Source organism: Labeo rohita, chromosome 18 (genome assembly GCF_022985175.1).
Source record: "Labeo rohita strain BAU-BD-2019 chromosome 18, IGBB_LRoh.1.0, whole genome shotgun sequence".
Lineage (NCBI taxonomy): Eukaryota > Metazoa > Chordata > Actinopteri > Cypriniformes > Cyprinidae > Labeo > Labeo rohita.
This window is the reverse complement of record NC_066886.1, coordinates 33348300-33360402: the sequence shown is the minus strand read 5'-3', so window position 1 is coordinate 33360402 and position 12103 is coordinate 33348300. Positions and strand designations below refer to the sequence as shown.

The following is a 12103-nucleotide window of genomic DNA, read 5'->3' as shown; positions in this document are numbered from 1 at the left end:
CACATATTATGTGTGTTCTTTTCAAAATTTTTAACACTAGTTCACATACAGTATATGATGTTAAAATTAGTATGCTTTAAATATGATTTTACGTTGATTCAGTTTTGGTGTCCATTGTAGTGGACATGAAAAAAAAAACAATCTAATACTTTTTTTTTTTTTTTTTTTCAGTGGGCGAAAAAAAAAAATCAGGTTCCCAACAAATGGCAAAAGTGTATAAAAATTTGACTTTATTATGTTTGATAACTTTTGTTTAGCTGTTACATTGGTGTTTGAGTACAGCAAGTGAAGTATCTTCTTTATTTCAATTTCATTTCTGCATATCCCAGTATGTACCAGTATGTTTGAAGTCAGGATGAAAAAAGTTACATTTCAGCATTGTGAGTGGACCTTGGTGAAATAGGATGGTTTTTGGTAATATCAAGCACATGTAAACAGTATAAACATGCAGCTTTTGGGGTGCGTTTTGGTTTGTAGCTTGAACAAAAAACTATTCAAAAATGCAAACAGAAGTACAAATGACTTGTGGTTGATGTACAGATGATTGAAGACACAGATAACAAAATGTATGTATGTACGAACATGATGATCACGTCACATTGTGGGATCTCATCTCAGCGTCATTAATGTCACACTGTATGACCGTCAAGACGTGTTAAAAACGGGTGTGCACAAGTAAACTTGTCTTAAGTTTTACATTATAACCCATACATGTTCACTGTGACTATGAGTTGCATTGTCATGAAAAGATTATGAACGACAGCAGTACCGGTGTATTTAAGGAGATGGAGCGCCAGAATGTTGGCTGTCATGGCTTGTCTTGAAAAAAAGACAATTATAGGAGAAGAACAATGGCAGTCTGGCACCAAAGGTTGTTAGTTTGATTCCTGCACCAGCAGAAATTGAAGGTGGGGATTGTGAATGAACAGTGCTCTTTTTTGTGTGTGTGTGTTTCGAGTATGGGTTACCATACTTGACAATATGTTGCACATGTACTTTTCACTTTCACTTCTCCAAAGGGGTCTTTAGTCCTGTCTTATCTGCCTTGGTGATCTTTAGCTCCACTGGGTCAGTTATGGTGATCTGATATGGTGATGCTCCACTGTGATCGTCTTTATTGGACTTTCTGGTTGCAGAAATAATATTATGAGTTGATGTTATGAACAAGTCTGTCTTAATGAATGAGTCAGGGAATAATTTGATTTGTTCAAAAGGAAAAGAAGCAGGTGACTGATGAATTCATGAATGGTGTAGTTCCCATATTTCGGAACACAGCATTTTTCACCCTCATCTGATGTTGCTTAACTACTGTATATTCTAAATGTAAAAAAACAAGAACTCATACAGACACTTCATGAGAAAATAGATGTGTGGCTTGAGGATGTGGGAACATTGCCAATTGCATAAGTGCATGAGAGTTGGCAGTCCTGCATTAGTTGTATTATACTTCTTATATAAAGTCGGGTATAACAGGGCTAAAGGCGCCTTTGATATTATTTTCCTGGCAGAAAATTGTGACGTAGCACTTTCCAAAACCTCCATTTTTTAAGATACACGTGCAAATTTGTCTGATCGCGGGCAGCAGCGCAAAGTTGATTCTGTGCTTACTTGATCTAATATTTGATGGTTTTAAAAGTGTTGTAGATTTAAGTAGCAAATGAGAATCATTCAAATTATTCAGTATATCTTGAGACAAATGTCTTCTTAATGATTTTCAGGTTTGTTTAAGATAATTAAAGCAGCAGTTGTTAAATAACGAAAGAATATGTAAAAGTATGTTTTTTGGAGTAAAAAAGCGCCCCTGCTGTTGGGGCTAAAAGCCACAATAATTAACATGATAATTAATAGATGATTATAGATAGATGGATAATTAATAGACCTACAGAAACATATTTGTGCCTTTATCACCAGCAGGGTGGATTATTGTAATGGTCGCAAAGTATAGTTCAGACGGCTGCAGCTCAGCCAGAACGCTGCTGCCAGGATTCTGACAAGAACAAGGAAATCTGAGCATATCACACCACTTATGGACTGATTTTAATGTTAAAATTATTATAAATGTTTATAAATCATTCAATGACCTAGGACCTCAATACACTGCAGATATGATGAATGAACAAAAACCTAACAGACAGCTCAAATCATTATGATAAAGTCAATTAGAAATGCCAAGAGTTGGCTTTTAGCGATTAAGCCAGCTGCAGTTGGAATCAGCTTCCAGAGGAGATCAGATGTGTTTACCTGTGCATTTATTGAACACATTATGTGCCGCATCTGACCGATTGCACTGTGTTTTATGTATTCTTTTTTATTTTTTATCTGCTTTGATACATTTGAAATAAATTGTTGTTCTCTGTTTTTATTTATTATGCATCTACTGTCATTATTTAATGATTATTTCATTATTTTTTTCCATGTAAATGGATTTATTCATGTATGAAATGTGCTACATAGATAAACTGCCTTGCCAAGCTCAGTATAAAAACCATGACAATTATGGAGAAGGCCTGTAGGCCACATGCAGTCATGGCCAAAAATATCGGTACCCTTGCAATTCATCAGAAAATGCAATACTTCTCTCAGAAAACTGTTCCAATTGCAAAGGTTTTGGTATTCACGTGCTTATTGTTTTTGTTTGCACAGCAACAACACAAAAAAACTGAGAAGAAAAGTCTAAAGTCTAACTTTATAAAATTTTTACACAGCACTCAAAAATGGACTGAACAAATTTATTGGCACCTTGTCAAAATTGTAAGAAATAACTGCTTTTCAAGCATGTGATGCTCCTGTAATTTGTATTTAGACACACCTGTGGCAAGTAAGAGCTGTGGGCAATACAGTAATCACACTTACAACCAGTTAAAACGGAGAAAAGTCGACTCAACCTTTGTGTTGTGTGTCACATTGAGCATGGAGAAAAGAAAGAAGTGTGAAGAGTTGTCTGTGGATCTGAGAGAAAAAAATTGTTGAAAAACATGGACAATCTTAAGGCTACAAGTCCATCTCCAGAGATCTTAATGTTCCTGTGTCCACTGTGCGCAATATCATCAAGAGGTTTACAGCCCATGACACTGTACATAACCTCCCTGGACGTGGACAGAAGAGCAAAATAAATGAAAAATTACAATGAAGGATTGTTTGAATGGTGGATAAAGAACCCAGATTAACTTCCAAACAAATTCAAGCTGATCTGCAGACACAGGGTACAACAGTGTCAGCTCACACTATCCGTCACCATCTGAATGAAAAGCTAGTCGGAGGAAACCACTGCTGACACAAAGGCATTAAAAAGCAAGACTGGAGTTTGCTAAAACTTATGTAACAAAACCACAATCCTTCTGGGAGAACGAACTGTGGACAGATGAGACAAAAGTAGAGCTTTTTGGTAAAAGACATCATGGCACTGTTTACAGAAAAAGAAATGAGGCCTTCAAAGAAAAGAACACAGTCCCTACAGTCAAACATGGTGGAGGTTCAAAGATGTTTTGGTGTTGCTTTGCTGCTTCTGGCACTGGATGCTTTGACTGTGTGAACGGTATCATGAAATCTGATGATTACCAAAGAATTTTGGGGTGTAATGTAGTGGCCAGTGTCAGAAAGCTGCGTCTCCACCAGAGGTCATGGGTCTTCCAGCAGGACAATGACCCCAAACACACTTCAGAAAGCACCAGAAATGACCTGGAGCAGTTTGCAAAAGAAGAGTGATCCAGAATTCCAGTAGAGAGGTATAAGAAACTCATTCATGGTTACAGGAAGCAATTGATTTCAGTTATTTTTTCCAAAGGGGGTGCTACCAAATATTAAGTTAAGGGTGCCAATAATTTTGTCCAGTGATTTTTTTGGGTTCTGTGTGGAATTGTATCAGATATGACTTTTCTTCTTTTTTTTTGTGTTGTTCCAATGCAAACAAAAAAAATAAAAATAAAAAATAAACATGTGAGTACCAAAACATTTGCAACTGCAACAATTTTCTGAAAGAAGGGCTGCATTTTCTGACAGAATTGCAAGGGTGCCGATATTTTTGGCCATGACTGTATGTATGTTTACTGTGGCACTGTGTGTAACAGTGATGAACACTTCCACTTCTTTCATCACTTCTCTCACACCACAAATGACAAAATAGTCTCCACGAACCCACACTGAGGTTTGTGACCAAGAGATTGGGCAATGAGACTTGTTCTCTAATTTTTAAAAGGAACTTTATACAGTACATTATACAGTACATATGCTGAAAAATAAACAGGAGTTTCTGTTTTGTTAAAAGTGAATAAATTACCAGAATTTATTAACGGTGGAAGAATAGTGATCTTTCCTAGTGTTCTGTTCAATGTCAGAACGCCGGTTTGTGCATCAGCGGCACCACACGCATGCATCGTGATACACTCGTGAACGTGTGGCAGAGACTGACACGGAAAAGAATAAATTGCTGAATAAAGTCGTTATTTTTGTTTCCTTTGCGAACAAAAAGTAATCTCATTGCGTCTTACGGGTTTGTAACAACATGAGAATGAGTAATTAATGACAGAATTTTCTTTTTTGGGTGCACTATTCCTTTAAGTAAAACAAGCGAAAGTGTATTGCATTTTTTTTACATTTAGCAAGTTTTTAAATATCTGGGCCAGTATTCACAAAACATCTAAAAGTAGCTCATGACTTGCAGATTTAGGAGAAAATCTTAAAATAATGGACATGTCATTCCTAAATTTAGGACTCAATATTTTTCTCTAAGAGTATTTCACAAAGTGTTTTAGCGCTAAAACTAGCTCCTAAATCTGTGAAACGTCAGGAGTAGTGAAGAGGACCCCTAAGTCACTAAGAGCAAATCACAAACTATCCTCCCTGGTGGAAAACAAAAATACAAACCATCACAGAAATTATAATGATTTCCACTACAAACACCATTACAAACCACCAACTTTTACCCATTTCAACCATTAAAAAGGGTTTCCTGTAGTGTGTTTTGCCACCAATAGAAGGCAACCAATTACCAGTAGAGACCAACAGGCACAATTACAGTTTCCATTAAAACCAGTACTATAACCAGTAAAACCACTATAAACTCTCTACAAACTACAACTCTTTTTTTTCAGCAAGGCTAAAATGGCTGTTGCTGGCAGTCTGCCTTGAAACGCAAACATTTTAAACACTGCATTTATTTGCACACACATGTTTTCCCACTGATCTTTTTTGATTTTGGAGGTTAACCCCAAAACTCCAAAATTTCCTTCTGATTATGTCCTTGTTTTCATTAACAAGCTGGGCAAGAGTAACAGCCGTTCTTGCGTCCAGTTTGGTTACTATTAGCCATAATTATTTTACTCTGTTAATTAAGAGTGTTTTTATTTACATATCCACTAACTGTTTATGAGAAGCACACATGTAAGAGGCTGACAATTAGGTAAACATATGTGACCCTGGACCACTAAACCAGTCATAAGGGTCAGTTTTGTGAAATTGAAATTTATACATCATCTGAAACAGACGATTTTTGGCTGAGAAACAACTATTTGAAAATCTGGAATCTGGGGGTGCAAAAAATTAAAATATTGAGAAAATGAAGTCCAAATGAAGTTCTTAGCAATGCATATTACTAGCCAAAATTGGAATTGTACTAAACATCTTCATCACTGAAAAAAATGATTCTGACCCCTTGTAAATGTTACATGTTTTTATCTGGTTAATTTCACTGGTTTTAATGTGTTATTTAATCCTACTTATTTTTTATTATTAATTTTCAAATTCACTGCCCTTGTTTAAAACAAGTTAATTTCATTCAATTAAAAGTAATTAGAAAAAAATAAGTTTCATTTAATTTCCATATACACTCAAAAAAATATTTCAGCCCTAAACTTAATTCAATTACATACATCAGTTCCATGCATTTAGATTACATAGTTTTAATTTAAACAAATCAATTAAACTTAATGTAATTCAAATACATCAGTCTTACGTAAATGAAACAGGTAAAGTTTATGTAACATTTCCCAGTGTTAAACAAACCCTGCTCAGTGTTCATGTGTTTCCACACTACAGAGTGTTCAAGTAGCACTGACACAGTGTTGGAGTTAAGGAGATCATTATGTCATGATTGACCAATAATGATGAACACCTGCTGTTTACAAGCAGAATCACAGAAGGAAAGAGAAACACAAGAATCAGACACAGCCAAAGATAAAATGAACTTTAATATAATAAATTTAATATACATTAAATCTCTGATTAAACAACTCCACAAACATTACAGTTTGGCTTGATTTCTGTCATATATCTACAAATATTATTTCAGAACATCTAAACAGAGGTTTAGATGTTTTATATATATATATATATATATCTTTTTTTTTATGTTTCAATTGACCTCACCATCATGGCGATCAGGGTTTACTTTAGTTGGACTCTTGACTTTTGATTTTTTATTTTTTTTTGGCTGCTATAATTATGTGTATGAAGCACATCTATTACAGCAAAATAACAAAGCCAAAAAGAAGTCTGATTAGGTGTTTTTGGTTAATTTTTATTTGTGGGGAAATCACTAACATCCAGTGGCCTGATGCACTGATCTCATGCAGTGGTTAGTCTATTATTTTCATAATGTTTACAACAAGTGTATGAACTATTATGGATGTTTATCTTATACACTAAACCTTGAAATCTGCGGTGTCCCTTTGACACACACAGACATCAAGAATCAGCATTTGAATCTCAACAATGGTGACATTCAACAGCTGCATGCTGGGTAACAGCAGATTATAAAACTCACCCATGACTCCCAGCATGCAGCTGTTGAATATCACCATTGTTGAGATTCATATGCTGATTCTTGATGTCTGTGTGTGTCTAAGTAATGCTGGAGATCTTAAAGTAGTAATATAGTTCATACAACTATTGTAAATATCATGAAACTAAGAGGTAAACCATAGAACGATATCAGCAAATCAGACCACTGGATGATGATTACACCATCAATAATAATTAACCAAGAACATTTAATAAGGCCCTCCCCTTGTTTTTTTTTGGCGCTATAACAAATGTGCTCTGTAAACACAATTACAGCAACCAAAGAACAAAAAAATTATATTAAGAAAGTGAAGGCTCAAGAGCCCAACTAAAGTAAACCCTGTTCGCCATGATGGTGAGGTCAAATGAAACTTTTTTTTTTTTTAATAAAACATCTAAACCTCTGTTTAGATGTTCTCAAATAATATTTGTGGATATATGACAGAAATCAAGTCAAACTGTAATGTTGTTTGTGGAAAAGAGATTAATAAACTCAATGTATAAAATATAAGTACAACCAATTTATAAAATATAAGTAAACTCAACTTATAAAATATAAATTCTCTCAACTTAAAAAATATATCTGGATTTAGATAAATTTATTTCGTGCAACCCCTTGACGTAATAAAATTAAGTAAATTCAACATAACATTTTTTTCAGTGTAGTGCCATCTGCGCCCCTGCACCTGGGGTTTTAGGAGGCGTTGCTGCATGTGTGCAGTGCAGATCAGAGGGACTGTGGGGTGTGAGAGTGTGCTTTTAAAATCTCAAAAAATCTGATGCATCATGTTACAGTATCGGTGAGTTCATCCAGATCAGTGGCTGCAGCTTTAAAAACACAATCAGTACAACTGAAGCAGGCTTGTGAATATCATTCTTCATTTGTCCAAGAAAAAAGTTTGAAGCAATCAGAGATTTGCTAGATGGACACTTATGAGTCCAGTTCGGAAGCCGCATTCATGTAGCTTAACCAATGTGCCGGTGCATTTCCACCGTTTGTGCCTGACCTTGGATATGAACAGCTCGGCTCTTTTTTCTGTTCAACAGTTACAACTGATACACAGCCTTAAATAAAATCAACCCCACTGAACATGATTTTAAGGGGTCCTATAGCAAATTCAGCACAAGTCGACGCCTTGATCACGCCCAGGTCGTGATCTTATTGGTTGTTCTGTAGGTGCGATTGCTTAAAAACACAAATCCTTTTCCTAAACTTTGCAGAAGTGCTCTGTCCTCTCCTCAACTGCAATGAAGACTATTGTGTTCATTCTGCTGCTTGTGGCTGTGGGTATGTAGACCTCTCTTATTCTGGTAATACTTTTTTTCTGATAGAAATTCTACTAATTATAAGTAACATTGCAACTACATGTCAACTAACTCTCATTAGACTATCAGTAAACCGTCTGCTTAATATCTGCTAACATTTTATTCTGATGCTCCTCAACAGACATTCTGTTGACTTTAAGAGACACTGCACGCATAAACACTTTTTTTCATGCACCTGTCAAGTTTGATATTTTGGGCTTTTTAGTTTTTCGAAAAATTATTATTATTTTTTTCTCAAAATTAGTTTTTTTCTCCTACACTGAGCCATAAATCTCCACTTCAGCAGCACTTACACACACCAAACTTTATATTTTTATTCCCCTCTATATCCTGAAGGTTTTTACAGAGGGATTTGTTCATATATAATTTGCTTGATTATATACATTGTATTTACCCCCAGAATAGTTAAAATTAATTGTTTTCTGTCTTTTCTAAGTATTTTCTGAATTATGAAGTGACACAAATGAGATACCCAAAATTCCTTCTGTAAAAACATTTGACACTAATATGTAAAAAAAAAAAAAAATCAGATTTCTGTACTAGAAATGTATGCAAATTATGCAGCTGCCTTAAAATTTTAAGTTGAATGAACTCAAATATCTAAGTTGGCACGTAGTATAACTTAACATTTCAAGTTGACTAAACTTTTTTGAGTTGACTGAACTTAAAATTTTAAGACAGCTGGGTAACAAATTATTTTAAGTTGACTCAACAAATTGTTTTTTACAGTATATTTCATTAAATAACATTTTAGAAAACCTGTAATACAAACAAAATGTTTGCAATTATCAATGTAATCAATCAAGTAGGTAAGCTGATAACTATTTTTTTTTTTTTTGTCGTTTTTTTACCCTGTTCTCCTGCAGTGTCTCGCCTTAGTAACTTTGAGAGTATCAACTTATTCTACTAACTCTAACCCTAACCAGTCTACAAATACTCTGAGTGTTAGTTGCATGTAGTTGCAAAGTTACTTACAATTAGTAGAATGTCTACAGTGGACTATCGAAATCATGTATATCCAGTATTCTTCATGACACTGACCTGTATTACAGAAAGTCTTTAACATTAATGTTAATAAAAAGATGACTTTTTTATGTATATATAAAAAGGTTTCAGCTCAGGTGACAAAATCATTGGAGGTTATGAATGTTCGCCCCATTCCCAGCCCTGGCAAGTGTACCTTAATGATGGGAGAATATCATGTGGAGGATCTTTGATTAATAAAAAATGGGTTGTGTCTGCTGCTCACTGCACATTCTCGTGAGTATATGACCTTACTTTTTTATTGCATCCTTTTTATTATGGAGGACTTGTTTATTTAAAAAAGGACGAAATGCTGAATATTAACAAGTTTCCTCTTTCTTAACATGTTCACTGTAATTCAGGATTTCTAAACCAACACATTCAGTTCATTGATGAGAGTCCATTACGCACTCAGTGCTACTTTTGAATATTGTAGTTTTTAAATGCATTTGTGCACAGTATTTAAATGTGCCTCTTTTCTGCATTCAAGAAATAATCAACATACCACTCAGCATACTAATGCAGTCTTTGTCTTGTTTTGACATATGTGACCCTTAAACCAGTTTTAAGTAGCACAGGTATATTTGTAGCAATAGCCAAAAATAAATTGTATGGGTCAAAATGATCAATTTTTCTTTTATGCCAAAAATCATTAGGATATTAATTAAAAATCATGTTCCATGAAGATATTTTGTAAATTACCTACCATAAATATATAAAAACTTCACACATCAATGGAAAGCTTGTTTATTCAGCTTTCAGATTATGTATAAATCTCAATTTTAAAAAATTGACACTTCTGACTGGTTTTCTGGTCCAGGGTCACATATATCAATCAGACTACGTGAAACACGTCAGACTATTCACAAACCTAATATGTACCTGATTAGAGCTGAGTAAAATATGAGTTCCTTGTCAAACAGACGTGATAGTCTCCGCATCCAACTGGGAAAGCACAATTTGTTGGTTGGTGAAAACACAGAGCAGCGGATCAAGGCAGAGAAGATCATTCCTTACCCGAGATATAATGATCGGCCTCATAACAATGATGTCATGCTGATCAAGCTGAAAAAACCTGCCATCCTCAACAAGTACGTGAAGCCAATCCCTCTGACCAAGAGCTGCTCTTCTGCAGGAAAGAAGTGCTTGGTTTCTGGATGGGGCAAAACTGGAGGTGAGATGCAAAGTAAAAGTCAGTTCTTCATTGAATTCAGTGAAGTCATCATTCAGTTCAAATTCTATCTGTGCAATCAAGCTGACAAAAGCGCTGCAAATTAAGTGTCCCCCAATAAGCATTAGATATGTGGAAGATAAAGTTTTAACACTGTTCATATTCTCTTTCTAGCTGGCCCTGCTTCTACCCTGCAGTGTTTGGATTTGCCTGTACTCTCAAAGCAGACGTGTAGGTATGCGTACGGTAGCATAATAACTAAAAACATGTTCTGCGCCGGATTCATGAAGGGAGGGAAAGACTCGTGTCAGGTATGTCATCGACTTCCTTTTTATATGTGCTGTACATTTATATACAAATGCACAGATCTGTCCTTTTCATTTTCCGATTTTCTTCTCAGGGGGATTCTGGTGGCCCTGTGGTGTGCAACGGGAAACTGCAAGGTGTTGTTTCCTTTGGCCAAGGCTGTGCTCAACCAGGTTATCCTGGGGTGTATGTTGAGTTGTGCCGCTACACTAGCTGGATCAATCGCACCATTGCTACTAACTAACTGCTTGTTCAGCCTGGTTCATTATTCCAGTTACCTGTAATAAAAATTAAGCATGAGATGTGCACGTGTTTGTGTCTTTTCTTTTTATATGGACAGTATGTCTCAAATGTTGCTCCCCAGCTCTAGAACTGTGCAGATACAGCATCACAATGAACCCAATCATGTGCAATATCACAAAACCTCCAGAGTACTGACAACAGGGCCATCTGCTGGCTCGAAAAATTTATAGCAGCCATAAAGCCTGCAAATGCAATGCATGTTTCTTCAACTGAAAATGAGAAACGTTTTCTTTTTTCAGCAGATGTAATTTCTTATTACATACAGGGAGTTGACAAAAAGTCTTACAGTTATGAACAAGCACTCTTTCAGGAAAATAAAAAGTTATCATTCAAAGTTATCTAGCGCAAAAACGTTTAGATATTGTTTATGGAATGTTTTTCTGAAACATTTTAGCTTCAAATGTTGTCAAAGACCAATTATAAGTGACATATTTACAAAGTTTGTGGAAGCACGTTCCCTATACTGATATTTTTAATGTTCACATAATCAAAGGAAAGGGGAAAAAATTAAAAAAACGAAAAACTGGACATTTAGAATGTTAAGAAAACATTTAAACACTTCTAAATGTTCTTAGAACAAATTCTTACTTAAGATTTCAACTTAAATCCTGTAAACGTTTGTAAAATGCTTGATTCATTTGGCCTTTTGTTGTTTGACCTGGACTGTCAACTCTACTGAAAAAAAAAAAAAAAAAAAAAAAAGACAGTAGAACCATCACAGAAAACATTTCAGAGATTACACACCATCAACTTTTAACTATTAAAACCATTAACAATGTTTTCCTGTATTGTGTTTTGTGACATGTTCCATTAGGATTGATTGGTTTTAACAAGCCACCAATAGAAGGTGACCAGTTACCAGTAGAGACCAACAGGGTCATTACAGGTTTCATTAAAACCAATACAAGTTCCATTATAACTAGTAAAACCATTACAAATGATGTGATGGTGTCTATTGTTTTTTTTCAGCAGTGTAGGGGAGGAAATATCTCATGTTTCATTAAGTATTTTAATTTGTGATTTGAAGATTCAATGACAACACTGAGGTCTAGCCAGTAGCTAAAACGAATTTATTTACACAGAATCTGAAACTTACCTACATTCAGCACAAATACAAATGTTTCCCACTCGAGGCTCCAGAGAGATTGTTTGGATCAGTAGCCACGCCCCAAACTCTCGCTATTGGCTGGCGGAGGT

General features: G+C 35.2%; 1 protein-coding gene across 1 annotated transcript in view; it reads left to right on the top strand.

The window, feature by feature from the left end:
* zgc:171509 (trypsin domain-containing protein) overlaps nucleotides 1-10903 on the top strand; it is a 464267-nt gene extending 453364 nt beyond the window's left edge. Inside the window, exons 2-6 of the mRNA XM_051134852.1 lie at nucleotides 7999-8065; nucleotides 9213-9363; nucleotides 10050-10300; nucleotides 10472-10608; nucleotides 10698-10903. Of these exons, the coding sequence (XP_050990809.1) occupies nucleotides 8026-8065; nucleotides 9213-9363; nucleotides 10050-10300; nucleotides 10472-10608; nucleotides 10698-10847 (729 nt within the window). The 5' untranslated portion in view covers nucleotides 7999-8025 and the 3' untranslated portion in view covers nucleotides 10848-10903. The remainder of the gene's footprint in view (nucleotides 1-7998; nucleotides 8066-9212; nucleotides 9364-10049; nucleotides 10301-10471; nucleotides 10609-10697) is intronic.
* Nucleotides 10904-12103: the final 1200 nt, after the last annotated feature.